At 40.9% G+C, this 27686-nt stretch overlaps 1 protein-coding gene across 2 annotated transcripts in view; it reads right to left on the bottom strand.

Annotated features, from left to right (window-relative positions):
• TBL1X (transducin beta like 1 X-linked) overlaps positions 1–27686 on the bottom strand; it is a 299584-nt gene that overhangs the window by 66801 nt on the left and 205097 nt on the right. For both annotated transcript variants that reach the window (XM_066599924.1, XM_066599925.1), the window contains one exon: positions 20745–20852. In XM_066599924.1, coding sequence (XP_066456021.1) covers positions 20745–20802 — 58 coding nt within the window. In that variant the 5' untranslated portion in view covers positions 20803–20852. The remainder of the gene's footprint in view (positions 1–20744; positions 20853–27686) is intronic.

Below are 27686 nucleotides of genomic sequence, written 5' to 3'. Positions count from 1 at the left end.
TGATGCTCTCCACCAGTCAGTGGTACGTAAGTGGGGGGGGGGGGGCAATGCAAAGGTGAGAGAATTAGTAAATAATTGTGCGTTTGTTCGCACGATCACGGGTTTGTTTCCGCAACCACGGTTTAGTTCGCACGGCAGCCTTGAATTTTGGTACGTTTGCTCTATAACACGCACTGACTCCCCCCCCCCATTTTGGGGAAAGAGGGGTACGTCTTATAGAGCGAAAAATATGGTAAATAATGTATATACTGTACATACAAATAATTGCTCCATAAACTGTATAGCTGCTGCTGCCTTACTGCCATACAGCGGTAGATACCAGTTGTCCATAGGTATTGTGTAGACTGCATAAGTGAACACAGTACAGTTAAATCCATTGACTCACTGGTATCATCTTTTTCAATTGGAGTCATTCAATCTTCCCATTTTTTCCATCTGGGCCAGACTGCCATGAAGATTTTTTAAATCATTACTTGTCTGCACTGTTTGCTGTTCAGACATATATGACTCCTTGCTTTACGAGAATCCTTACTACCATTTCCCATCCTACACAAACTCAAAATCTTTCAGCTACCCCTAAGTCTATACCTGCTGCTGTCCCATTTGCCCCAGTTACTGTGCCTGCTGTGCTGCACAATGCCCCATAATACTGTACTTTATAAGTAATGGTGTCATAACTATAGCTACCCCCCAACAAATAGTGCCACCTAGACAGAGCTCCTGAAAACAGTAGTGCCCCCCAAAATAACAGTGCTCAAGAGATAGTGCCCATATTGCACCCCAAATTTTTATAGTGAACAACACAATAAAAGTACCCTCTTGGTGCCACACAAAACAATAGTGCCACCTTTTTAAGGCGAGCAGTAATAGTGCTGCCTTTAGACCCCACATAGTAATGATATCTATTAGAGATGAGCGAGCACCAAAATGCTCGAGTGCTCGTTACTCGAGTCGAACTTTCAGTGATGCTCGAGAGTTCATTTCGAGTAACGAACCCCATTGAAGTCAATGGGCGACTCGAGCATTTTTGTATATGACTGGTGCTCCGCTAAGGTTTTCATTTGTGAAAATCTTAGCAAATCACCAAAGTCATGTAAAAAACACAGAAATGGATAGGGCAGGCGAGGAGCAACATGCAGGGCTGCATTTCGGGCTCCGAGGTCTCATTATTAAGCCACAATAGTGGCAAGAGTGAGACCCCCCCCCCCCCGCACTGTCAGCATAACGATCGTTCTCCTCTGCCACAGCTGTAACAGCTGTGGCAGAGCAGAACGATGTTAGCCCATTGAATTCAATGGAGCCGGCAATACAGCCAGCTCCATTGAAAGCAATGGGCTGCCGGCGAGCGTGGGATGAATTTTTGGGAAGGGCTTAAAAATATATGCCCTTCCCTGAAAAAGAAACATTTTAGTGCAAAACAAAGAATAAAAAAAACGTACATCTCCGCCGCTGCTGTGACCCCCGCGGGCCTGAAGAACACATCTGCCGCATGCGGCAGATGTATCCTTCACCCTCGCTATTTAAAAGAATTCCCTGCTGCTACATCTGCCACATCTGTGGCAGATGCAGCAAAAGGAATTCTTCAGTTCTCAACCGCAGCTGTCACACATGACAGCTGCGGTAGAGAATCCTGCTGCTGGCATCCTGTCAATGGCTTTTCAGGGAAGGGCTTCATAAGCCCTTCCCTGAAAAGCCATTTAAATTAGTGCAAAAAAACCCCCAAAAAAACAAACAATTCTCACCTCCCTTCAGTTGCCGGGGTTCAGCCGCGACTTCTAGCGCTGTCCCAGGCTCTGTAGTTCTGAGCTATCAGCAGCCGGGGATTTAAAATCCCCAGTTGCTGATAGCTCAGCAGTGCTACAGAGCCGGGGACAGCGACAGAAGTCACCGCTGAGCCCCGGCAGCTGTTAGTGGCTTTGCAGGGAAGGGCTTCATAAGCCCTTCCCTGAAAAGCCTTTTAAAATAGTAAAAAAAAAATTAAAAAAATAGGTACTCACCTCCCTTCAGCTGCCGGGGCACAGCCGCGTCTTCTCCTGCTGTCACCTGCACTGTGTTGCTGAACTGCTGATCTATCACCAGCCGGGGATTTAAAATCCCCGCCTGCTGAAAGAGCTGAATGTAATTTGCTGAGGTGCTCCCCTGCTGGTGATAGATCAGCAGTTCAGCACCACAGTGCAGGGGACAGCAGGAGAAGACGCGGCTGTGCCCCGGCAGCTGAAGGGAGGTGAGTATCTATTTTTTTTCTTTTTTAAATCACTTTTAATTCATTTCCAGGGAATGGCTTATATGTAAAGCCCTTCCCTGAAAAAGAATTCAGGTGTGCCAGCAGACCATTGTCTTCAATGGAATCACCGGCAGCAGCAGCGGCTCCATTGAAGAGAATGCCTGCATTTTTATTTTTACACATTTCTGGATGATTTTCAGGTAAGGGCTTATATTTTTAAGCCCTTTCCGAAAATTCATCCCGCGCTCGCCGGCAGCCCATTGCTTTCAATGGAGCCGGCTGTATTGCCGGCTCCATTGAATTCAATGGGCTAACATCGTTCTTCTCTGCCACAGCTGTTACAGCTATGGCAGAGGAGAACGATCTTTATGCTGACATTTTTTTATTTTTTTATTTTTACACATTTTAGGATGATTTTCAGGTAAGGGCTTATATTTTTAAGCCCTTCCCGAAAATTCATCCTGAGATCCTGAGATCGCCGGCAGCCCATTGCTTTCAATGGAGCCGGCTGTATTGCCGGCTCCATTGAATTCAATGGTCAGTGCTCGTTTAATCGAGACGAGTACCCTAATACTCGAACGAGCATCAAGCTCGGACGAGTATGCTCGCTCATCTCTAATATCTATCTGTGTGGCACCAACACAGCAATAATCAATCCCTTTATGCCCATCACATAGTAAACCTGCCCTCTTTTTGTGCAACCTACAAAGTAATAATGCTCCACCCACAAAGCACTATCCCCTTTCTGCCCTCATCCAATAAAATTGTCTACTTTTGTGCCCTGAGAAAATAATACAATTTATACTCACCTACCTTTGATCCCATGACAAGTGGAATAGCTTAAGCCTTTGGTTTTATAGAAGCAAAATGTGGTGACATTATTGTGCTGCCTGCTGTGCTGAGATGTAATGATCTCATGAATGGTCCTGACGTCCTGTAGGCCACAGACCTAACACAAGTGTGGCTTACAAGTCTGTCCACCTTGCCATGTGTCCTTCCAATGCCATAGGCTCCAACTGTACCTGCATCCTAAAGACGCAGTTGCAATTAAAAGTGGGGCTCATTTAGAGATCTGGGGCACTGGACTACTGGCTCATGTGTCTTGGATGTACCATGTTAATGACTCCACTAGTAGATGTGGTGTGGGGGCCTAAACTATGACTGTGACGCCTGTCACTGTGATAGCTAGGCCACTGGAAGGACCTGATAAGACATGCAGTTATGTATGCTTGTCTTTTTGTTTTCAAACAATCATATTCTGAAACATTTTTGTAATACAGTCTATGTTTAGGTCCCTTTACGCTGTCAAGCATGGGTAGGCACTCAAAGGAATTGCCACAGGGAATGCAGAGGTGGCACTGATACTTGAGGAAGCCCAAAAAACTGCGCTGTCCCATACGTTGTCTCTAGAATTATAAGTGGCACATGGTAAGTGAGGGCTCTACTGAATTTGTATTGGGACCTAAGAACTTACACCTCTGTAGGTATTTTTCTGATTTTCCTTCAATGCCTGTAAAATTCCAGGTTCCCCCTTACCTTTTATCTCCCTTTTTTTCTTCTCATATATGCTTCCAATTGAATATGAGGGAAAAAAGTAGCATGTTTCATTGCATGCATATCACAGAAGCATTGCTTCTACGACACAATATGGCACCATAAGCAATTGTAGGGATTTCATGTGCCATTGTACAATCTCCATGAAATCGGTGTCACAGTGTGCTTGAGGCTAAGGAGGAAACTTCTCCAGATGCATTGACTTATACATAGCAGCCAGTATGACCACATAGAACTGCAGTATACAGTATGAGCAGAGCCCTAACTTGAAGCTTCTGGGTCCTAATACAAAATCTGTAACAGGGCCCCCAACTATAATGCTTTATTCCCAGTACTGGGCTCCCTATATGGAGAAAAGGCCTTGTGGGCCTCCTAAGGCTCCTGGGCCCGGATGCAAATGCATCCCCTGCATCCCCTATAGTTATGCCCCTGAGTATGAGACACTGAAGAGACAGGAAGTATGTTTTTGACTCATCACATCAAATTTTTGTGATCTCAGCTCGCATTCTGTTTAAACATCTTCGGCTGCATAATCATCAGTTTCCTAATACAATGTTATTATTAGAAACTCTTCTTTTACAATAAAAAATACTTGACTAATAATCACATGGCAGCCAAAGTGTTTTGTATTCTCCAACATTGCCCAGCAACGCAGACTATGTTGTAGTGAAGTTGTGTCCTCTCAGTATTCTAAAAACACAAGCTGTCTTGCTAATGATGATTGTCATTTCCAACAATAACAGCATACTAGATTATTGTTGTACTTATCATTATTATTTATACCATTTTCTAGTAAAATCTAGTAAAATAAAATCTAGAAATTAAAGTTTTGTCTTAAAGAAAACCTATGAGTAGCAGGTCCAAACTGTCCTCACAACAGGCGGCATGAAATAGAGACCCTCATCAGAGAAGACATGTATTATGCTAGTTTGGGGGCAGTAAAATGTCACAAGTTTTGGTGAACCCTTTTTTCCACAAAAAATTGTGACCCTAAGTTTTTATGCTTCATTGTTCCAAAAAGTGGGTGAGACCTAGCTAGAGAGGGCGTGGTCTCTCATGGATTGACATATTTACCATAATTTATGCCATAAAGTGATACGAATCTACTTCAGCTCATAACTGGTATAGATTTGCTGGAGCAGTTAATGAAGAGGCATATTCCAGAGTCCAGCACAGTTCACAGAAATAGGAAAAGCCTGTCTTCATAAAGCGGGGCTATAGTTTTATTAAGTGCTGGAGTGGCTCAGTTTAAGTGACTGGTCTCTTCATTATTAGGAAGAGGCCTGCGAATCAAGCTGGGCGCGGCAGAGAGAAGCTGGAAAGTAGAGTCCTGGGTCACTGTCACTGTAGTCAGCGCAGGAAGCAGATAGTGCCGACCATATTGCAGTGGCATGGGTTGGTATTGCAAGCATAGCTTTTGTAGAATTCAATGGGAGCTGCGCTGCAGTACCAACCCGGATGCACAATTTGTAATTTCTGTAGAGAATTAAGAGTGAGTATAGGTTGGAAGGAAATGATTATTTAGGATTATTTTATGATTGTTTATGATTATTTATTTAATTATTTGTGATAATTTATTTAATTATTTATTAATTATTATAAATGATTATTTAGGATTATTTGGCACAATTGTTGCAAAATAATCATATTATCTAGTGAACAGGCAGTGTCACAGAATAAAAAATGAAAATTGACATTGCAAACATTCCAATCATAATAAAAAGGAGTTTAAAACACTGAAATAATCACAAATGTGCAAACCTCATGTATGGGGCATGTTTTATTCTCTGCCATAGCTTGCAGATAAACAAGCCCAGTAAAGACACAGCACACTGCTGCTATAACATTTAGCACATTTTAAATTGCAAGTAATATGCCAGGATTTGTGTGTGGGCAGATGAACAGGATGCAGATAACTGTCAGAGCCTATGTATCAGCACATTGTCCTTACACCACTAATCTAACATTAAAGCCTTGATGGCAGCCGTATTAGGGCACAGCTGGCAACAGGAGGTTTTAGACTTTAGTTCTGTTTGTTAATATAAACCACCAAAACCAATGCAACTCCTCTTCATTGTGCAAAGAGTGAGCATACAAATGCAAATTATATGTATTTACTTGAAAATTTGTTTTAAACTATCATTAACCCCTTCATCACGCGGCCCTTTTTTTCCCCATTTTCGTTTTTTCCTCCCCCCTTTAAAAAAATCATAACTCCTTTATTTATCCATCGATGTCACTATATGAGGGCTTGTTTTTTGCGGAACGAGTTGTAGTTTTTAATGGGGCTATTTAATGTACCATATAGTGTACTGAAAAACGTTAAAAAAAATTATAAGTGGAGTAAAATGAAAAAAAAAACAACATTCCGCAATCTTTCAGTGCGTCTTGTTTTTTGGCGCACAAACTAAAACTAAAAGCGACATGATAAGTTTATTCTACAGGTCAGTACGATTGCTACGATACCAAACTTGTATAGTTTTTTTTTTACTATACTACACTTTTTTTTTTCAAAGACATTACATTTTTTAAAATTATTTTCTGCCGTCATTTTGTGCGCACAATAACTTTTTTATTTTTCCGTCGACGTAGTTGAGCAAGGGCTCATTTTTTGCAGGATGTCTTGTAGTTTCCGATAGTACTAATTTGGAATATATACGACTTTTTAATCGCATTTTATTGCGTTTTTTCTGGGAGACAGGATGACTGAAAAAGTGCATTTCTGGCGTTCTTTTTTTCTTTTTTTTCAGACGACGTTCACCGTGCGGGAAAAATAATGCAAACATTTTTGATTTCATGGTATCCTTACTGACCTTGTACAGTAAGGCTGCCTGTCCACGGGTGATTGTTCATTGCGTTACCCACTGTGAAAATTCGGCCGCGGGTAACGCAGTGAACGCTTTCCATAGAATCATAGAGACTCTCCGTTAGCGGGATCTAAATCGGGGCATGCCACGATTTGCCGCAATTCTCCACAGTGATCCTATCTGTCAGATAGGCTCACCGCAGAGAACTGACAGCAGCCCTCCCTTCTACCCTGTGGCGGAATATTGCTGGCGATATTCCACAACGGCCGTGGACAGGGGGCCTAAATTGAACACACTATTTATCCCTCATGACAAAAACTGTAAAAAAGATCAAAATAAAAAATGGAGTTAAAATGCTGAATTTGTTAATTTCACCTCCTAATAAAAGTGATCAAAAAGACGTGTACACCAATATGGTATCAATTAAAACTACAGTTCATCACACAAAAAACAAGCCCCAACAGAACTTTGTCGATGTAAAAGTGAAAAAGTTACGAGACTTTGAAAGCAACAATTCAAAAAAAATATACAAAATAGGGTTTTTATTTTGCTAAAGCGGAAAAATTTACAAAATATAATTTTAGTACTGGCATAATCATACTGAACTACAGAAAAAAATGTATCGTGTCTTTTATACTGTATAATTTAAGGATTTAAAAACAAACTAACAATGGTAGAAATTATATGTTTTCTCTCCCTGCAATGCAAAAAAGTTTATAAAAGTTGTAAAATACATTATATGTACCCAAAAATGGTACCAGTAAAAACCACAGCTCCCCATGCAAAAAAAAAAAAAACAAGTCCTAATACGGCCATATCGACAGAAAAATAAAAAAATAATGGCTTTTGAAATGTGGAGATGAAAATTCATCCAAAATCATTGTGTTCTTATGGCCACGATACACATTGAAGCGCACACGGCACATCATTTAGGCCGGCTTCACATGGATGTATTTCTACGCCTATTTGCAATACGCAGAGAATAGAACCCATTGATTTCAATAAGTTTGTTCATATTTTCATATTTTTCTTGTGCATTTTGGTTGCGCTAAAAAATAAAACATGTTATATTGTTATGCGTATTTGTGCACCAAAGATCCTCATAAACGTCAATGGTGGTTCGCGAATGCACAAGGACATGTGTGAAACACTGCGTAATTGCGCAGGAAAAAGAACATAATTGGAACTCATTAAGAGTAATTAGCCATTTCAATCGGGTGTCATTGTTTGCCGCACACAAATCAACATGTCTTGCTCAAAAAGTACAGTAAAATACGTAGATTTGCACACTAATATCATATGATCACAGCTGATATGAATTAGATTTGAACACATCAGCAGCCGATGTCTCCATTATGAATGGCCAACCTGCAGCTCATACAATAAGCCATTGGCATACTTAATATTACTCTATTTAGTGCTATTTAACTGTTGGCATAAATCATTTTTTGACATTTCTCAGGCTATGATGATATAACATATTTTGAAGGTGGATCTCAATAAATTGTAGCACTCTAACTAACTGATGTAATTGATTGCTGCTGAAATCCAGGCAGAGAGCTCTGGAAATAGCTGTATTGTTGTATTGTGTGTTTAAAAGGGTTGTACCACAATTGACTTTAATCATCTATCCATAGGATAAAAAGTCTGATCGGTAGGGGTCTCACTGCTGTGACCCCTATCAATCCCATCAACAGGGTCCCATGTCCCCTTCTCCTCCTCACTGTGGGATCACTGCTTCCCCCACTGTTAGAAGATTGAATGGAGCAGCGATCACTGTGCCACTCCATTTATTTTCAATAGGACTACTACATGCGGTGCCACACATGCATGACCACTGCTCCATTCGTGTCTCCATGTCACTGCGGGTAGGTGCAGTGAGCCTGCAGTGATGAGAAGAGGGGGACATGGGACCCCCATTTTCTGGATCAGTGGGGATCTCAGCAATGACACCCCTACTAATTAGACTTTTATCACTTATCTATTGATAGGAAATAAAAGTCAGTTGTGGTACAACCCCTTTAACTACACATCTGTATGGCACAGCCTACATGTCTTTCTTTCAAAGAAAGCTAGTGAACGGTTCCCTTGAAAGAGGGTTTACAAAGTCTTGATTCTGGAGCAAATCAAAGCAAAAAACCCATCAGGCTTTGCTATCCTTCTCCATATATACATACATATACACATATGTATAGTACAATGTAAATAGTACCATATAGCTCCCAGAAAAACAGTGCGTACAACAGCCTCAACATGCCATGCCAAAGACAGATGATAAAGGATGTGGCTGCTGTGGGGTACATGGAAAGAGTTGGTCCAGCAATCTTTGGTCCACCTTTTCTACTGGGTGGCTGCAACCAGTGTAGGACCTTCTTTACTAGAAGAACAAAATTGCTCAAAAGCAAGGGAGTTGGGAAATGTCTAAAGGCAATGGAGTGGAAAAGAAACACCAGAGTTGAGTGCCAAAATCCAGCAGCATAATAAGGGGTCCATTTTACCATTGCTATGGGGCCCACTCACTCCCATGTATACCACTGTGCCATGCAGTCGACCATCCCCCGACCCACTCACCCCCTAGGTGTCTCCACACACTTTTTGGGTGCTCTCCTTAAGAAGAGACGACACCCCGCTTGACCCACATAACAGGCCTCTCACCAGCTAAGCTGGAAACCTACTGCACGCTGATGAGGATCAAACACCCCGAAACAGCTGTCTGTGTATGGTTTTCTGGCTTGGTTTCCTATTCCAAATCATTGTTAGAAAGACCTGTATAAAGGGTCAGACATTGATTTAAAGGAATGCTGCCATCTAATAGGTGGCGCTGCAAAGGTATTGCTCTATCTTCCCTATTCACATAAATTACCCAGAGGAGCATGCATGGCCTTATAGGTCTCCTCACTTACTTTTCAGGTGTCTTTTTACACCCTTTCTGGGTGCTCTCCTTGGGGAGAGATAATGCCATTCCCCAACCCTCTCACCTCCTAGGTGTCTCCACAAACCTTTTGTGTGTTCTCCTTAAGGAGAGATATCACCTCTCTTGACTCGCAGTACCTAAAGTCACCATGGCATTTTATCAGGGGTGTGAAGACTTTTTAAATCTACTCTCTTTCTTTCTCTCTCTCTCAGTAGGCATACAATATGATAATTAGTAGTACATACAGTTTGAATATAAATTGACTATAGAATGACATTGCAAGTAGTGCCTACAGTTCCTCATTAACACCATAGAGCAGAGGTGTACCTTGAAGCTTCTGGGCCCCAATGCAAAATCGATTACAGGGCCCCTATCTATAGTGCTTTCTTCATAGTACTGGGCTCTCTATATGGAGAGGAGAGACTTTATGAGCCCCCTAAGGCTCCTGGGCCAGGGTGTAATGGCATCCCCTATAGTTACACCAGTGCTATAGATTAGTGCCTATATTGTGCCACACAGTGCTCCACTTTACTCAGGTGATGATATAAAGAGCCCATAAAATGCTGATATAGCATAATTAGGTGCTCCTGATCTCTTTTATCATGTGGTTTCCATTATATGTGTTGTAATTCTAATCTAAAGAAAAACTAAATAAAAAGCTTAAAAGGTCCCCGAGTGTTTCCATAAGCAAGTAAGAAGTGAATGTGCTTCTTAACTATCATGATGGTACATTTGATGGCATATCACGTATTAAAGCAGTTTTTGACTTCATTTAAATTGAGATTGTTGTTGTGAAATGTCATCTGTGGGTTCCTTTACCAAAGATCACGGAAGTCCAGAGAATAAACAGTAATATCAGAATGGATTATCATCACACTGAGAACACAAGATTGAGCTTTCAGATGCTTCATGAAAAAAAGTTTCTCTTTCAATTTCTCTTGTAAATGGAATTTTCATTGCTTAATGAGATAATTATCTTATGTCACAAAGAAATACAAAAGTTCATCTAAGCAGTCTTCCCATTATCACAAGTGACATTCTCCCTCCTTAGCAGTAGAACTTCATTAGCTGTTCTCCTTCTCTTCTCGAATGTCACTATTCCCATATCTCGCCATGGCACCATCGCAGGTCCTTACTGTTGATGACATAATATGAAATCTAACTCTAATGTCTTTGCTTTACTGTGAAGTGTGAAAAAGCGGTTGATCTTGGCATTTCAGTGAGAGCCGAATTTCCATATTACTCGAATACTGCACTTTCTGACTATAAAATATATCTATTTTAAAGCCCAAATGTAACTCTATAAGACGCATTGGTGCTTTCTGTGGAACAGTATATGTCTCTGACCGCCTAATTACTTTCTGATGAGGAAATTAGACTTGTACAGTTAAAGTCGTTAAATATCATTTAGACAATCTGTAAAAGTAATAAGGCAGCTCCATCGGTTTATGTAACAGTGCTGACTACATGGCTAGTTCATCAATGCTTCAGAATGATTAAGAGGGTCATTCTGCTTCTTATGTAACAATAAATGGATTGTAAGAAAGCAGCAAAATAGCAAAAACATTATCTATGCACTAATTTAGTAATTGGTAGCCAGTCTGAATAGTTCCAATGCTACAATGTGTCCCTGGGGATTTAGTATACAGACAGCAGAACGAAGTCAAAGGAACAAAGATACATCTAATGCAACAAAATGGTAGAGCTTTATTAATGCCGGGGCCCTGACCCACCACTGTGATTGACACTTTTCTTGCTGTTACATTACATACAAAGAAAAATAAATCACTGCGGGTGGGTGAGATGAGTAGGACTTCATGAATACGCCAAACTTATCTCAAGTTTGGTGCTACAGAAGGAGGACCTGTCTCATGCTGAAAGCTACTGCTTAGTTATGTAAGTGCTCCAAACTACAAAACTTCAGACTATTTGAATGGATGTTTCTGTCACTACTGTATGCTGCCCTCAGTGAGGGCGACATAAAGTACATGGCAGATTTTCTTCAAGCATACTCGATAAATGGGTCACATGTGCCTAAAGGCAACTTTACATGGGGCAATTATCGCCCAAATTCTTGCTGGAAACTGTGAATTCAGGCGATAATTGACCCATGTACAAGCGTCCACCAATAGGGCATTGAGCGAGAAATTGCTCACTTGTTGGAGTTGCTTGGTTTTTAGCAAAACAAAAAACTAAACAACTATCGGTCCGTGTAAACAGAAGCGGCTCAATATTTGGGCAACTCTTGTTTACGGTGAATGGAGGTGGGTGGGCAACAACAATTCCAGCCAACTCTATCTCCATTCACTGGAATGACTATCTCTCCTGTAGAAGTACAGGGAACAATAATCGCGTAGTAGTCCACGGGATGGCTGTTTGGCGCTTATGCGACTGACAGCCGTCCTATGTAAAGGTACCTTAACTCTGAAGCTCGACACGTTTTTTTGGCACATTATTCATTGTATTTATGGCAGAAAACTAAAATCTGCCTAAATGGTTCACATTCATTAAAACTGTCCAACAGAAAACCTTCCTTGTTGGCCATAACAACCAATCAGAGTTCACTTTTCATTTTACACTCCTATTGTGAAATGATAACTGCATTGTTAGTAGTTTCAATGAGCAACAAGGCCAGTTGATTAGTTTTAATTCATATGGTCCTTTTGGATTCACGTTTAAAGGGGTTGTCCGAGATACAACAGATCCTCCATGTAAAAAACATCATAAAGAGTTCATGCTCACCTCTCACAGCTCTCTGCTTGCTCTTTGCCAGTGGCTCCAGGCATCATTGACAGGCTAATTGACAGGCAATGTTTTACAGGCTAAAGTCAGCCTGTGTTGTCCCATAAACAGGCTGCTGCAGCCAATGAGCTTGGTGATGATCATTTAGCTGTCATTGACTGCAGCAGTATGTTTATGGGATGACACAGGCTTACACCACCAAAAAATCACACATTAGTGGGTAAACTTGGAACCACTAAGTCCGATGTCCCCTCTTCTTTCTCACTGAGAGCTCACTGCACCCTCCATAGTGAGGAAGAGATTGAATGGAGTGGCAGCCAAGCATGTGTAATGACGTTCCATTCATTTTCAATGGACTGCCAAAGATAGCTGAGCACAAACACTTGGCTATTTCCAACAGGCCCATTGAAATGAATGAAGTGGCACCACACATGCTTGACCACTGATCCATTTCAGCTCCTCCTTACAGTGTAGAGGCAAGGGGAACATGCAACCTCTGTTCTTAGAATCAGGGATGATTTTAGTAATGTAAACCCCACTCATCAGACTTTTATCATCTATCTCATGGATAAGTGATAAAAGTCTATCTTTGGAATACTCCCTTAAGATTTGTACAGTACACTGTATTACAGAACAAGCAATGGTAAGAATTTGAAAGACAATTAATATAATTGACATGAAAAAAATTACGCAACTTGCCATTGTACAAACTCATAAACTTCACATAAAACCAGAGAACTCATTTAAATATAAGCTGTCCCTATTGAGTGTGTTCTAATCGATCATGTTTGAAGGACTTGTCTTGCCATCTTGTTAAGGCAAATTCAATTGCCCGATCTGACATCAGGCGCAGAGAGACTCATTGCACACTGGGTAGAACAGTTGCTGAGGCAACCATCCGATGCCCAGGGAGTATCTTGCATGGGTTGCATTAATTAGAACTGATTTAACTTACATTGCATCTCTCTACACCCAATGTCAAGTCAGGCGGGAGAGAATGCTTAGAAATGCCCTATCAATAATAAAATAGAAAAATATGCAAAGCAAACGAAAGTCCTGACTATTATACAGTAACAAATATAATATTCTGCCTCAAATTTGGGTCATTAAAAATTATCAATATTGAGTTATGCATTTTCAAGCACTTAAAGCCAGCTGGGATAGAGTAGCATTTACACAACAGCTACACTACCCATCTGCAGGACCATTATGTGATCATCATATAGTAATTCTAGGGATGCCAGCCTATCAATGCCAAATAAGCCAGATGCTAGTTCAAGGAATTTATCTTCCACATCCTGACATCTGGATTTTGAAACTGTCATTCATAAGGGAAGAGAAGAGCTGGACAGAAATTGTTATCTACAAAGCCGCTAATCTATCATACCAAGCAATTTACCTCCTGTTAAAGTGCGCCGATACAATAAAGAGACATTAAACAGGTATATGGTAGCCAAGATCTTTTCCACTCATAATTGGGACAAATGGAGCAAGGAATTTTACTATAATAATATGAAAGAAAAATTAATTTATTGTAGAAATGTTTAAAATGTTGTGCTGTATGGAAATAAATGGGCCTTCGACCCATCATCGAAGGGAGGGGTAAACGTACTGGCCACCTGTTCTTCATTCGGGTAAGAGATAATCGGGTCGTTCAGTAAAACTAACTGTAAGAGATACAGCTTTTATATATCTAGTTCCTATCTCGCTAGGTTGCCATTCATTGGTTGTACTTTACGGACATGTTGGCAAGCAGGAGAGTAAGTATCTCCAATTGATATTGATACTTAACGACATGATTCTACATACAGTTCCAAAGTATTCATGCCTCACTGAAAATAGCATGCCATGCAGTAGAGAAGGTTATTTTTAAACCTCCGTAGAGTCAAATAGCGAACTTGAAATTCTACATGAGGATATCATTACTGAACTCATTCAAGCTGAAGATGTAAGATTACATAAATTCTGGGGTACACTGGAAAAAGTAATGTATGAAATACCTTGGGTATATTGCAGCAACTTTATGACAAGTCCTGATGAGCAAACTGAAGCATCAAACCTTGTTCCTGGTCGAAATTTGCTAAAAGTTCAATACAGAGGAAACCCGAACCTCGGGCCACCCATTTCGGCTAAATCCAGTAATGATTTTTTTTTTTTAAAGCCTTCACTGTACAGTAAATATGACATGTTATCTTTATTTTGTGGGTCAGTGGGATTATGGTAGTACCAAATTAATATACCGGTAATTGTTTTATATAGTTCTACTTAAAAATACCTTGTAAAGCAAGAATTGCTTTCTGTCGCCATTTTTTGACCAGCATAACTTTTTTTTAGCTTTCCTCTGACTGTGTTGTGTGATTATGTGAAAGATCGTCTTTTGCAAGGTGACCCATAGTTTTTATTGATACTGTTCTGGGGTACATATGACTTTTTGAGCACTTTTTAGTCATTTTTTCTTAAAGATAAGGTGACTTAAAAAATGCAATTCTGAAAGAAAAAGGGGGGTGGGGTGTTAAATGTTTAAAATTTTTTATTGTTTCCGGCTTTTCATTTGTAAAAAAGCCATTTCTTCTTCACTTTTCAGGATGCTAATACTGTTGCTACTCTCCAAAATGGGATAATTTTATAAGAGCTTGGAAAAAGCCATTGCTTCTACCATTAACCCTTTCCAATCCACTGTCTGACATCTGAAGACATTCTGATTTAAGGCTGTACAGCTCCGATGTTGGAAGACGTCCGGCAGGTTCTCTTACTGTATATTGCCAGCCTCTCTGCTGTCGGAGCCTATCCAATGTGTCACCTCATGCAGTACTGGCTTTAGCCAGCATATAGCGCCGTTGTTTAACAGCAAACATAGAGTAAGCCCCCTAGGAAAACCAGGATACAAATTGGATTGGAAAGGGTAAACATTGTTTATGTGTACACAATGGAAGGCATTTGCCACCAAAAAGGTTTAGGCGAATTGCACGCAGCAGGTCAAGATTCCGACAGCAGAATCCAGCCCTGACCGCGGCCGGTGACCCTGCGTACCTATCTTTCTTTGTTTTTCTGTACTGCAGATGGTCCGGCCATCGCACTGTAGCACATACGCAGTACAGAATTTCCCCTGCCGTCTTTGGATGATGACGCGGGTACCCGCAGCCAATCCGGAATTGGGCATTCCGGATAGGCTGCGGTTCAGGTGGCTTCCATTGACTTCAACGGAAGCCGTCTGTGCGGAGTCCGCACAGTAATGGAGCATGCTGCGATTTTTCATCCATGGATGGAAACCACAATTGGTTTCTGCTCGTGCGCATGAAGAATGACTTTTGCAGAGCATGCTATGCGCGGTATTTGCTGCGGAATGTGGAGGCGGATGCCTGCTCCGGATTCCGCAATGCAAATCCACCCGTGTGCAGGAGGCCTTAACCTTTTTTTTTTTTAAACTTTTTTAAAGCATAAGAAATTTGCTAGTGTAGTGTATTTTTAAAGAAACTATTACTTACCACTGGGCACCATTCGTTTACCCACAGCCATACATTGCCGTAACTTTGAAATCAAGGCTTCTTGCACATTGGTGATTTAAAAGTTGCGCAACTCACATCGCAACTCTCACCAGACAGCACTCGGACATCCTACTGTGTGCTGTCCGATGTGCTGAACATGTATATGGACACAAGCTATTCTTGTCCAAAAATCGGTCAAGAATATTCCATGTTGTAAATTTGGGTCCTATTTTCATCTGATTTTCAGATGTCCAAGTAGTCTGACTTAAAAACAGCTCAAGAGTACTTTGATGCACTGCTTGGTGATCTAAAAATGTTATACAGGGCTTTACTTAGTCTTAGGCCTCATGTCCACGGGTAAATTAATATTTTAAGTCTGCAGCATTTTTTCCCCGCACGCGGATCCGCGCCCCTTAGGGGTGCATTGGACACTGGCAGGTAGTTAAATACTTGCAGATTTCATTTTTCCCTTCAGGCGCGGATCCGCGTGCGGGAAAAAATCTGGACATGCTCCATTTTAGTGCGGGTCTCCCGCGGGGACGGCTCCCGCACACTTCTATTGAAGCCTATGGAAGCCGTCTGGATCCACGGAACACCCGTAACATAATTAAAACTGACCTGTCCTGGACGCTGCAGGTCTCCCTTCCTTCCTGACTGGATCTTCTTTCTTCGGCCCGGCGGATGTGCCCGGCGCATCCGGTCGGGAAGGAAAGAAGAACCGTAGCGTCCGGAGAGGTGAGTTTATTCTTATTTTTTGGCCTCATGTCCGCGGGGCAGGAGGGACCCGCTACGGATTCTCCATGAAGAATCCGCGGCGGGCCTGATTTTTCCCGTGGACATGAGGCCTTAGGCAGCATTATATACCAGCTTTAGAGGGTATTGGTGAAGTTCCAGTTCAATTCAAACTAATTTGGACCAAAGCAAACATTGCGACAAAATTGGATGAACTGGCCAAACCAAACTTTGGTAAACTTCCGTCATCACTAATGAAGTATATTCTCTAATGCAAAAAATACATAGAAAGTCATGCAATACCCGCTATCACTGCCCAAAACGGCAACACGTTGTTTTAACACAGAAGCCAGTGAAGTTAGCATGTGAAAGGCAATGTAGAAAAGCATTATCTCTTTGCATTGCATCTCCAGAGATCACATAAAGCACCAAGTTACACATTGGCATCTGTAAACATTCTCTGGGAAGTCCAAATCTCAAGCAGTTCTATTATTCAAGCTTACGTATATGACTGCTAGTTTCTGTGTCCTTGGAAGCAGAGGTTTACATAAAACATGACTCTGATTCATGAACACTACACATCAAATGAAATAATAAGCCTTATTGTTCTCAACATTTATAGTCAAAATATGCCCATGCTCAGCGAGTTTGTGTGTCTTCGAAATATTGCGAAAGGCCAAGGAAATATTCTATTGACCTCAGCTGCGGATCTCATTGGTGTGCTGCAAACTGAATATATTCTGCACAATAACAACATATTTTTCACTCTCAAAGCGGAGTTCAAACCAAGTATCAGTGGAACAACAATATTTGAATTCTTCTCATTTCTCAGCCGCCCTGCTCTTACACAGCTGAGGCCTATTTGTAATGTTCCAGGAATGCTTCATTGTTCACAATCCTGTTCTTCTTAGCGTGTGATCAGAAAAATAGCAAAGATATTAAAGGGATATTTTGCATAAGGAAGATGATACACATACAGAATCTGCTGGCACCAAGATTTTTTGCATTAAATGGGTTGTCTGATTTAGAAAACCGACTTACATAGGACATATTAGAGGATTTAAACTCATAGAGGGGTCCCCTGCTCAGGATACTTACTCTATATATTCGAGTATAAGCCTAGTTTTTCAGCACATTTTTTGGTGCTGAAAAAGCCCCCCTCGGCTTATACTCGAGTCAGGGAAGGCTTAAAAAAAAAAAAATCTCCATACTCCCCTCCCAGCCGGCGTCTGTGTCTTCGCCGGCAGTGTGGCAGGGTGCTTGAATTCTCTCCACTGTCATCCCCCGCCGCCCTCTTTGCTCAGCTCTGTCATCCCCCGCCGTCAGCGCTGTATAAGTAGGAGCTGTGATTGGATCGAGCGCTGGCCAATCACAGCCGGTGATCAATCATTCACAGCCAATCCAGCTGCTTTAGAATTCTCCCTGCTCGGCTTTCAAATCCCGTGCCCTCAGTGCTGCGTAAGTAAGCACTGTGATTGGATCGAGCACCAGCTGTGATTGGCTGGCGCTCAATCGAATCACAGCACTTACTTACACAGCACTGACAGAGCCAAGCAGAGAGGAGAGCGGGGGATTACAGCAGGGAGAATTGAAGCAGCTTGTCGCACAGACACAGACGCCAGCTAGGAGGTAGGTATGGAGTTTTTTTTTTACCTAGTATATACTCGAGTATAGCTCGGCTTATACTTGAGTCAATAGGTTTTTCCAGTTTTTTGTGGGGAAACTTATTGTTTCGGCTTATACTCGGGTCGGCTAATACTCGAGTATATACGGTATCTATTGCCCAAGGCACAGAGTAGCTGCAGAGAAGGTTTCCCTCTCTCTAACTGGTACCTGATAATGTCCAGGCATTACATTGATTGCACATTGATTTTAATGGACCCTCTATTATGCTTCTTTTCCCTTTTGGTGTAATTGAAATAGCTTTCTGAGATTAAGAAAAAATTTAAAAAAAAGAAAAGACAAAGAAGAATGGGCTAAAGTAAAAAGATAAGCACTGCTCAATCATTAAATGCCCCTCCCATTCATCAGTCACATGACTGTTTTAGCCAATCACTGGCTTCAATGGTGATACTGCCATGAACAGCATGTGATTGCTGAAGCCAGTGATTGGCTACAGTGGTCAAGCAAAAATGACCCCCATACACTATACAGGACAGCAGGGAGAAGGCTGGCTGGGCTAATCATTTAACAGATTATTACTACTCATTTTTGTTTTATTTTATCCCATCCTGTCTATAATTGTTTGGGATTGAACATTTGAAGCTACCGAATTATTGTTTAGTGTAAATGCATGCCAAGCAAACAATATATAATCACTAGTTCACTGATGGTTGCATGTTCCTTCCAAATTATCTTGCAGTGTAAAGGGCCTTAACAGCAGATGCTACTATACTATGCATGGTCTGCTAGTTAACTGCAAGAAAAGTGTCCATTGTCTTTGACCAAAAGGATCCTTTGATTCTTTTGGTCAAAGACAAAAAAGATTCTACTACTTGGACCCCCAGCCTTTAGCAGTATTCATTGGGCAAGTGCTTAAAGGGGTTTTCTAAGGTTAAAAAAATTATGGACAGGATGGGATTAGCGACTGTCGGGCGCTACTCCATCGCTGAGCAATTCCAGTTTACTGTGAATAGAGGTGAGTGGGCCAGAATGATGCCGGCCCATTCTGCTTCCATCCACTTGAACAACTATTGCTCTTGTGTATATCACAGGAGTGATGTTTGGGTGACGCCACGTGGGACGGCTGTTACGCACTTATGCCCCAACAGTTGTCCCATGTAATTGAACCTTTAGGGTGGCTTTACATTGGACAAGTATCATCCAAACAGTCATCAGGAATAGTAACTAAAGTGAGGTGTTAGTATTCAACGACTGTTGTTTGTGAGCTTTTACACAGAACGATTGTTGTTCAGTAGTTGCTCCATTTTGGAGATGAGAGAGAGAAGAGAGCAGTAATAATTATCACTTGCCAAGTGACCACTGAGCAATCATCACTTCCCAGCCTGTTGGTGGCCATGTTTATATGGAACAAATATTGTTTGCATTCACTCTTTTGACTGATTATTCAGGTGATAGTCATCCCATGTAAAGCCACTTTTATGCGTATGACCACAACAAATATCAGATTGCTGACGGATCTCAATTTAACTGGATCTACTGATTTTCTGCAGATAAATAAAGTTTATTGCTAGCTTTACAAAAATGGATTATCTAAACCAGACAACCCATTTAAAGGGATTGTTAGAAAGTTTTCATTGTAAGCTGATTAAGCTCTATTCCTTAATAACTTCAAGCGTTCTTAGAATACACATTTAAATGCAAAGCCTAAAAAATTGCCATGAAATGTTGACTTGCATAAAAGCCAATTGAATTCTAACCCCGAATTTATTCACAAAAATCTCTCTTTACATATATGTGTACAAAGACTCTTGAAATAAAGACGATAACAAAACCATCTTTTAGTGTCCCTCATTTACATATTACCCAGAGAGGAGCTTAAATTGCCTTTTAAGTCTCCTCTCTGACCGTTTAGGCGCTCTCCCTAAGGAGAAAAGATAGTGTTTCTGACCCACATCATAGGCTTCTCTCTAGTAAAGTCAGAATCCTACTGTACACTTATAAAGGGCAAAAACCCTGAAACAGCTGTCTGTGCATGGGCTCTGACTTTTCTTTCAATTCCTGGTCATTGTTGCAAGGCTTATATAAAGAGTCTAACATTGACTTTGGGGATTGCTGCCTTCCAATAGGTGGCACTGTGGAGTTCCATCTCCCTTATTAGTGTCAGCACTATAAACGAAATATCTGAACCTCTTGTCGTTCCACTGAATTGAATGTGAATGAACCCCAGAATGATAGAACCATTTGACAATCTAAATTCAGTGATAATGAAGCTTATTTGCTATTCAAAATACCACAGTTTTCTGGTGCAAATTACACCAGAATACTGTCCCATGATTTGCACCACATGTACTATATGTTTTTAGACACTTGTGACCATTTTTCCAAATTGCCTTAAAAAAAAAAGTCTGTAGCCTAAATTGCACCAAAAATTGTGCAATATTGCCCCAAATTGAGCCATAATATTGGCTTCATTTTTGGCCTAAACTAAGCCAATTAACCTTAGACTAGACAGCAGAGCCACTATAATAAATTCGGCACATTTTAAGACTATCTAACCTTTAGGCTGTATTAGTCAATAAGCCCAACATGTTTTCATGATGGCTTTCGGAAATCCTCCTTTTACAGTATGTGAAGTTGGATAATAAAGAGACAATCATTATTACCTGACTCTTGAAGATATCGATACACCAGGAAATTCACCTCGTCACTGGTTATGCTCATCTTAGCCCCACCTCAGAATGATGAGGTCTACAGGAAGTGAGATTCCCGCTCTGGAAAAACAATAAGGAAAAAGAAGTAAATACTGTAATTCAAAACAGATTAAATTTTTCTCCTTTTTATGTATATAGACATATATACAATATATCCCAGAGCTACCTATATAGGTTCATATAATAAATCAGGGAATTATGAGGATCAGAATGTCAAAACATTTTTAGTTATTGGAACATTGTTGCACAAATCTTGAGCTTGATTTTGGCCAAATATTAAAAAAAAACTTACAATTCCTTCTAAAGGATTTTGTTTTTATTTTCTACTTAGTGGTATTAAGTGTTAACGTTAAAACATATTTGGGGAGATATATCATAACTGGTGCAAAGGAAAAGTAGAAGAGTTGTCCATTTTCACTTTTCAAATGGTTTCTGAAACATGAGAACTAAATTGTTATCAGCAACTTCTCCACTTTTCCCTTGCACTAGTATCATAAATCTCCCAGGTCTCCTTCCTACAAATGGAGTTATATATTACTGTCTTGGACAGCTCACATTAACTAACATGCTGACATAGTGCTTGATCGTTCTATTCTGATAACTTCACTGAAACCCTACGTCTTTATCAGGAATGCCACAAAGGGGAAGTAATGTGCCTTAGAGGTCAATGATGGTTCAGACTGTGAGGATATGCTCGCAGGGGTGGGATGGAAACAGACTGAACTGGATTGACATTGGCTTCTTTTGGCCTAACATACTATGTTACTATGTATGTATGTCTGTCATTCGGGACCTCCAGCAATCAGGTGTTCATTGTGGAAATGCACTTGTACACTGAGCTGATACGTTCGAATGCAGTGCTCAATTTTGGTATTACAGGCCATTCAATTCAATGCAAACTTTGAATGCAATACCAAGTCTGGCCACTGCAGTTGGAACGGAGCTGTTGGCTTCCTGCAGAAATCAGCAAGACCGAGTAGCTGAACAGCGGGTGTCCCTGGCAACAGACCCCAGCTAATTTATCAAAAGAATACGCCATTAATAGTTTACAATTGGACAACACTTTTAATGTTCTTACTAGAGATGAGCGAACGTGCTTGTTTAGTGCAATTACTCGAACGAGTATCGCTTTTTTCGAGTAACTGCCTACTCAGGTGAAAAGATTCGGGGGGCGGCGGGGTGGAGCTCTCTCTCTTCCCCCCGCAACCCCCCGCTTACCCCAGGCACCCCCCGAATCATTTCACCCGATTAGGCAGTTACTCAAAAATAGTGATACTCGTTATAGTAATTGCTCTAAACGAGCACGTTCGCTCATCTTTAGTGCTTACATATAATCAGACATGTCACCATGTATGACAAATGTGTGTGGTAGTAGAGATCATTATATCAAGAAAGGTCTGCATTATTAGCGAAATAGCCCCAAATCATCAGGCCTTTTGTATTATTGAATGTCTGAAATGAAATATGACTATTATATTAAAATTTCTGAATCTCCGAGTAGCATTCCTATGTAATTGTGACAAACAGTTACCGAATATTACTCCTAAATAACACAGTGGGGAATATTCTATCTCCTCCACTTCTCCTGTTCTTGCAGCTGTCTGCTTTATCATTTAAGAGTGAGCACATTGTTATATTTAAATACTTCAATTCATTCATTTCCCCAGAGGGAATGGAATTAACATGTAAATGAATTAATTTCTGATGGAACATTTTACAATACAATGCAAAGCTTTTAATCATTTAATAACAGGTAAAAAAAAAAGAAACAGTATTCATGATATTAAATTGGGGCTCCGCTCATTATGAAGCCCAGCAGTGAATGAGGTTCTTCAAATAGGCTATAGTAGACAAAAACATCACTAGATTAACAGCAAGCCAATGTCTACAGTCTCCATGGAGAAGTATATTACAGCTGTCACAGCAACCAGATATGTGCACCGCTGATGAATAGGACAAAACAACTCTTAGAAAAATGTATCCACCGATATCTCAATAGACCTGTATTTCAGCATGTCTTTAAAGCAGACCACTCACCTGCATAGCGGCAACTGGTTTCTGCACAAACTATAAACGAGTGTGATCATATATTAACCATAGCTTATTCACATTAAGCAGTAACATTATAAAAAAGGTTATTAGCTTTCGACAATCTCTTTTGTTAAAAGGACGATGTGAAAATATAGAGTACATTATCCTCGAAACTTCCATCAATTGTCTTCAATCTGCAAGTACTCCAACAGCAAATGTTCCATTTACCTGCTGCGTGACCTCAAAGGGAAGTTACACATGACCAGGGGTTGATTCAGGCCATTCTCCTTGGTTCTCCCAAACAAGTTGTTGAATGAACATTGGCAGGATGCCGATTTGGTCCCCCTTCCTCGCATTCACATATGTCATGTCCCAAGGATGCGAATACAATTGAGTATGATAACGACGCAAATAGGTTTAACAAATTCTTCTTTGCTCCTTGCCACTTGCACATTCTACAGGAGCCTGGCTAGAAGAGGCTGGCCTGACCTACATTGCTGGGACACAGAGCGGGAACAAGGGCTGGTGAGAATTATTTACTGTGAGGGTTGGTGGAGATGGCTGGCATCCGTATAAAAATGGACAGTAGGTGCGGTAAAAATGTTAGGGGTAATATGTGTCAATAAGAATTTTAAGGGGCACTGTATGTGGCAATAAGGTTTTCAGGAGGGACCTTATGGTAGTACTAATATTTTCAGGTGGCACTATATGTGAATTTTCAGTGAGTGATCTGTGTGGGACCGTACTCAGGCACTGTGTGCAGTTTTTTTTCTTATTTTCAGACAGCACAGTCTGTTGATGGGAATGCGCTGCAAAAGCTAGGAGTCAAAAACATCGGAGCAGCAAACTATTCAGAGACAAAACATGTCCAGGAGAAGTCATCATGGTAGTCTGGGCTGGACAGAGAAGGAAAGAGAAGATAACAGCAGAGAATATGTAACTTGTGAATCACTAAATGTTTATTTACAGATATTGGGGAAATTAAACAGATAACTGCCTGTTATGAATGTGACTATTGGCCCTGGCTCACAGGTGCAGAAGATGAACATAGAGGTTTTGTTGAAAGTAGAGTCCAAGGCTATAATTGGGGTTGCTTTGCACATGCCTTGCATAAAGACTACAACCATCAAGCTGCGTGCCCTTAGTGAGAGACTGCTTATTATTATTTGCAATCACTAGGTGCCCTTTTTGAAAGACTTTAACTGCCAAGTTCTGTGTCTTGTATAGAATCTGTAACTAGCAAGTATATACCCATTGTGGCTGTAAGGGAAAAGTGGAAAAAAATGATGCCAGTGGAACATTTTTCTACTTCTGTTCATAATGATGCATGACACAAAATGCTCAATGGCATTTTCTTCTCCCTTGTTCATCATTCTGTGTTGTAGTCTCACATTTTGTCTTGTTCAATTGTAGTGAATGAGACACAACCAACTGCAATGGTTCCTATACAGCCCCTTACATGCACAGTAATGAGAATGGAGCTGCATTTTAGTTTGGAGTAAGTATAAAATTAAGTGATTTTACCAATGTATGTACTTTTCATATTGCAAATCAGAATAATGTATGTTGTCACTTTGTTGGTCTACCTGCAATATAAATGAGCTCATTGGTGTTCATTTGTTGTCTTTTTTTCTCAAGAAGTTTTAGAAGTAAAGAAGAAAGCCGCCTCTGTTCATAGAAAATCTGATCAAGAGACAAAATTCTTGTGATATAATAGCTCTCTTTTTTCTATTGAGAAATTTTGGCATGTCCCTCTCGTATGACTTTTTGACAACCGTTCATTCTATAAATATATCAAAGCCTGAAACGAGATATTTTCTTTCTATGAGTGCACTCAAACATGTGCCATTTGAACTTTTGTACATCTAGATATTTATTTGGCACATCTCTCCTTGTTATTCTATTTCAAAGGTTGGCTCTTCCAAAAAAGAACTGCAGTATAGTCAGAAATCTTTCCTTTACATTGTTTGATTGTTAAAAAAGAAAGGGTTCCACCTCCTTCTCTGAGGAGGTAAAGTGAGAAATAAGCTCGTTTTACTTTATTATTAGAAACATGTAAATATGACTCACTGTCTCTACTTTCTCAAGAAGATACACCAATTGCTTAAAGGGGTTGACAGCATTATAGAATTCCCTCTAAGGGCTTCTCCACATGACCGTATTTGTGCTCCATGTGCTGCCTGAGTCTGTAACAGACTAGACTTGGACAACACAGACGCATAATAGGCAATTAGACTGTTCACAAATGTGGTGTTTCATATAGACCCCCCATATATGCATGTCTTATTCTTGCCCGTTTTCACTGACAAAAATACGGCATACAATGTTAAGGGCTTTAGGTCTATTGGATAGCATGAATAAAGCCTAAGATGCTCTATTAACCCCTGTCAGGTTTAAGTAGTCTTCAGCACATTACAGTGCAGCAAGCCCCGGAGATTTTCCGGGCGTGCCACTAAAGGGGTTAAGGCATAATTAGGATTAGAATTCCCCGACTGTGACTTACATGGCTTGTCAACCACATCAAGCACAACTCTGTAGGACCATCACTGTCTATTGACGTTTATAGATTTTAATGGGTAAGGCCAGTCTCACCCGACTAGATTTCAAATTGGGAATTCCGTGATACATAGTTTAATCAAATACATGGGATTACTCAATTCCGCTCACATTAACGGGTCGGAATTGCGTAATCCGCTTGTGGAAAATAAAACACAGCATGTTCAAGGAATTGTGCTCTATGGTCGCGGATACACCTGCAGCCCATACTCAATGACAAAAATACAAACAAACCAAAAAGCTGTACTGCACATGACCATTTGCATGCATACGCAATGCAATTACGCACTGCACACATGCAGAATCTGATCCGGTTGTGTGAGCCCGGCCTAACAGTTGTCTTTTAAGGGGGTATTCTGGCATGGGGCTCCATTACTTCTGACCACAAGAGTGAAAGTAGAGGAGTTTAAATGGATCAACCATTAACATGTGTCCTGCCACTACATTTAAAGTCTATGGCACTGACACGAACAGCTGATACTTTACTGCCACTCCTCCTATCTGTGGTCTCATAGTTGAGTCTTTCTTCGAACCCTCAATTATGCAGCATTTTTCTGCTATCTGTAGATATGTGATAAATGTTACTGGCTGGAATGTCCTTTAAAGTATGAGTCAACTTTTTAAAGAATTCTGACATGTCAAAGTGACATGTTACAAGTTTGGATTGGTAGGGGTCATGTGCTGAGATTCCGACGGATCACTAAAGCCAATGGGCAGAAGTATTCAGCTGAGTGCTGTGCCCATTCCTCTGTCATTGCGAGTGGTATACAAACTCCATAGATGTTACCTTCTCCGAGCAATAACAAAAACATCCGAATAGGAACAGCACTCAGATGTGCACTTACGCTTGTTTGTTTTAGCGATCTCAGCACCCGGACCGCCAGCACTATGACATGTCAGAAGTTTTTAAAAGTTTAGTTACCCAATGAGTACTTACATTGTGGCTCTCTTACACCTAAAAGATGGTAATACTAAGGCCTTGGTCAGATGAGCATGTTATTTTGCGCTTCTATGTGTGCAAAATATTGCACTACACGCATGTGCAAATTGTGCGTGACCGAAGCTCCGTGCTTTTATTTACATGTGCGCAAAATAGTGTGTTCACACAATGTAATTATGCGCAGCTCGCACCTACACAGATTTTGGTTCTATCTTCAACACGCAGCACGGACCTTGCAGGCGCGTATTCTAGGCACGTATGTCCTTTTTTTTTGCAGATGCGAGTATTTTGCGGAGCTCGCATGACACGCTTTACATAGGAAAGTGCAGCCCGACGTCCACGAGTGGAAAATCATAGCAATTCTCTGTCCGCGTGATAAAAATCGCGGCATGTCATGATTTGCTGCGATTTTCCATAGTGAGCCTATCTATTAGATAGGTTCATCGCGGAGACCTTACAGTGCTCCCCCCTCCTCCCCAGGGCAGGAATATCGCTAGCAATATTCCGTCACGGCCGTGGACAGGCGGCCTTGACCAAAGAGTTATCTCAACTTCCTAGTATGAGTAGAAGATAAAAGCTGCACATGTGAACAGTACTGGACTGCAGTCCTTACCAATATCATTATCATAGCTAATCAAAACACTTCCCAGAAGGTTACTATTCTTACAAACCATTAAAATGTTATTAGATGTTAAGTAATGACTTCCTGGAGCCTTTCAGTCGTATCCACTTGGTAAGTAAATCAAATGCATTAACTGTGGATACCTTCTTAACCCTTTAGAATAAGGTTGTTTGTTCTAGAAGACTAGAGAAAATGGTGACAATCATCATCATAAGTATTGGATACATATAAAAGTTGGGGATGATAAGTCAACAAAGGGAAATATGAACCGGTAATGTTAATAGGGGCACAAAAAACAACCCCCTGTCCAGAGGCAGATCTGTATGTTAGGACATATAGGAGTAGATTTATGTAGGCTCATGTACTTTTTTTAGTCTAATGCCGGCTGCACACGCCCGGGGCAGATTCTGCATGCGGGAGCCCGCAGCGGAATCTGCCCCTGTGTTCGTCAGGCATCCGCGTGTACCTGTCTTTTCTTTTTCTCTCTGTACTACGGATGGTCCACACAGTGAGCTGTCGGACATGCGCAGTACAGATTTTTTTTTCTAACTCCTGCTTTTTCCGCGTCATTGCTTAGACATGACGCGAAATCCACAACCTTTCCGCAATGTCAATTGCGGAAGGGCCACAGGTTGGGCGGCTTTCTTTGACTTCAAGGAATTCGTGCAAAAATAGAACATGCTGCAATGTTTCCTCTGTGAGCGGAAAATCGCAATTGATTTTCATTTATGTGCAGGTAAAAACA

The sequence above is a fragment of the Eleutherodactylus coqui genome, chromosome 4 (assembly GCF_035609145.1).
Source record: "Eleutherodactylus coqui strain aEleCoq1 chromosome 4, aEleCoq1.hap1, whole genome shotgun sequence".
In the NCBI taxonomy this organism is placed as follows: domain Eukaryota; kingdom Metazoa; phylum Chordata; class Amphibia; order Anura; family Eleutherodactylidae; genus Eleutherodactylus; species Eleutherodactylus coqui.
This window is presented reverse-complemented; position numbering and strand designations above follow the sequence as displayed.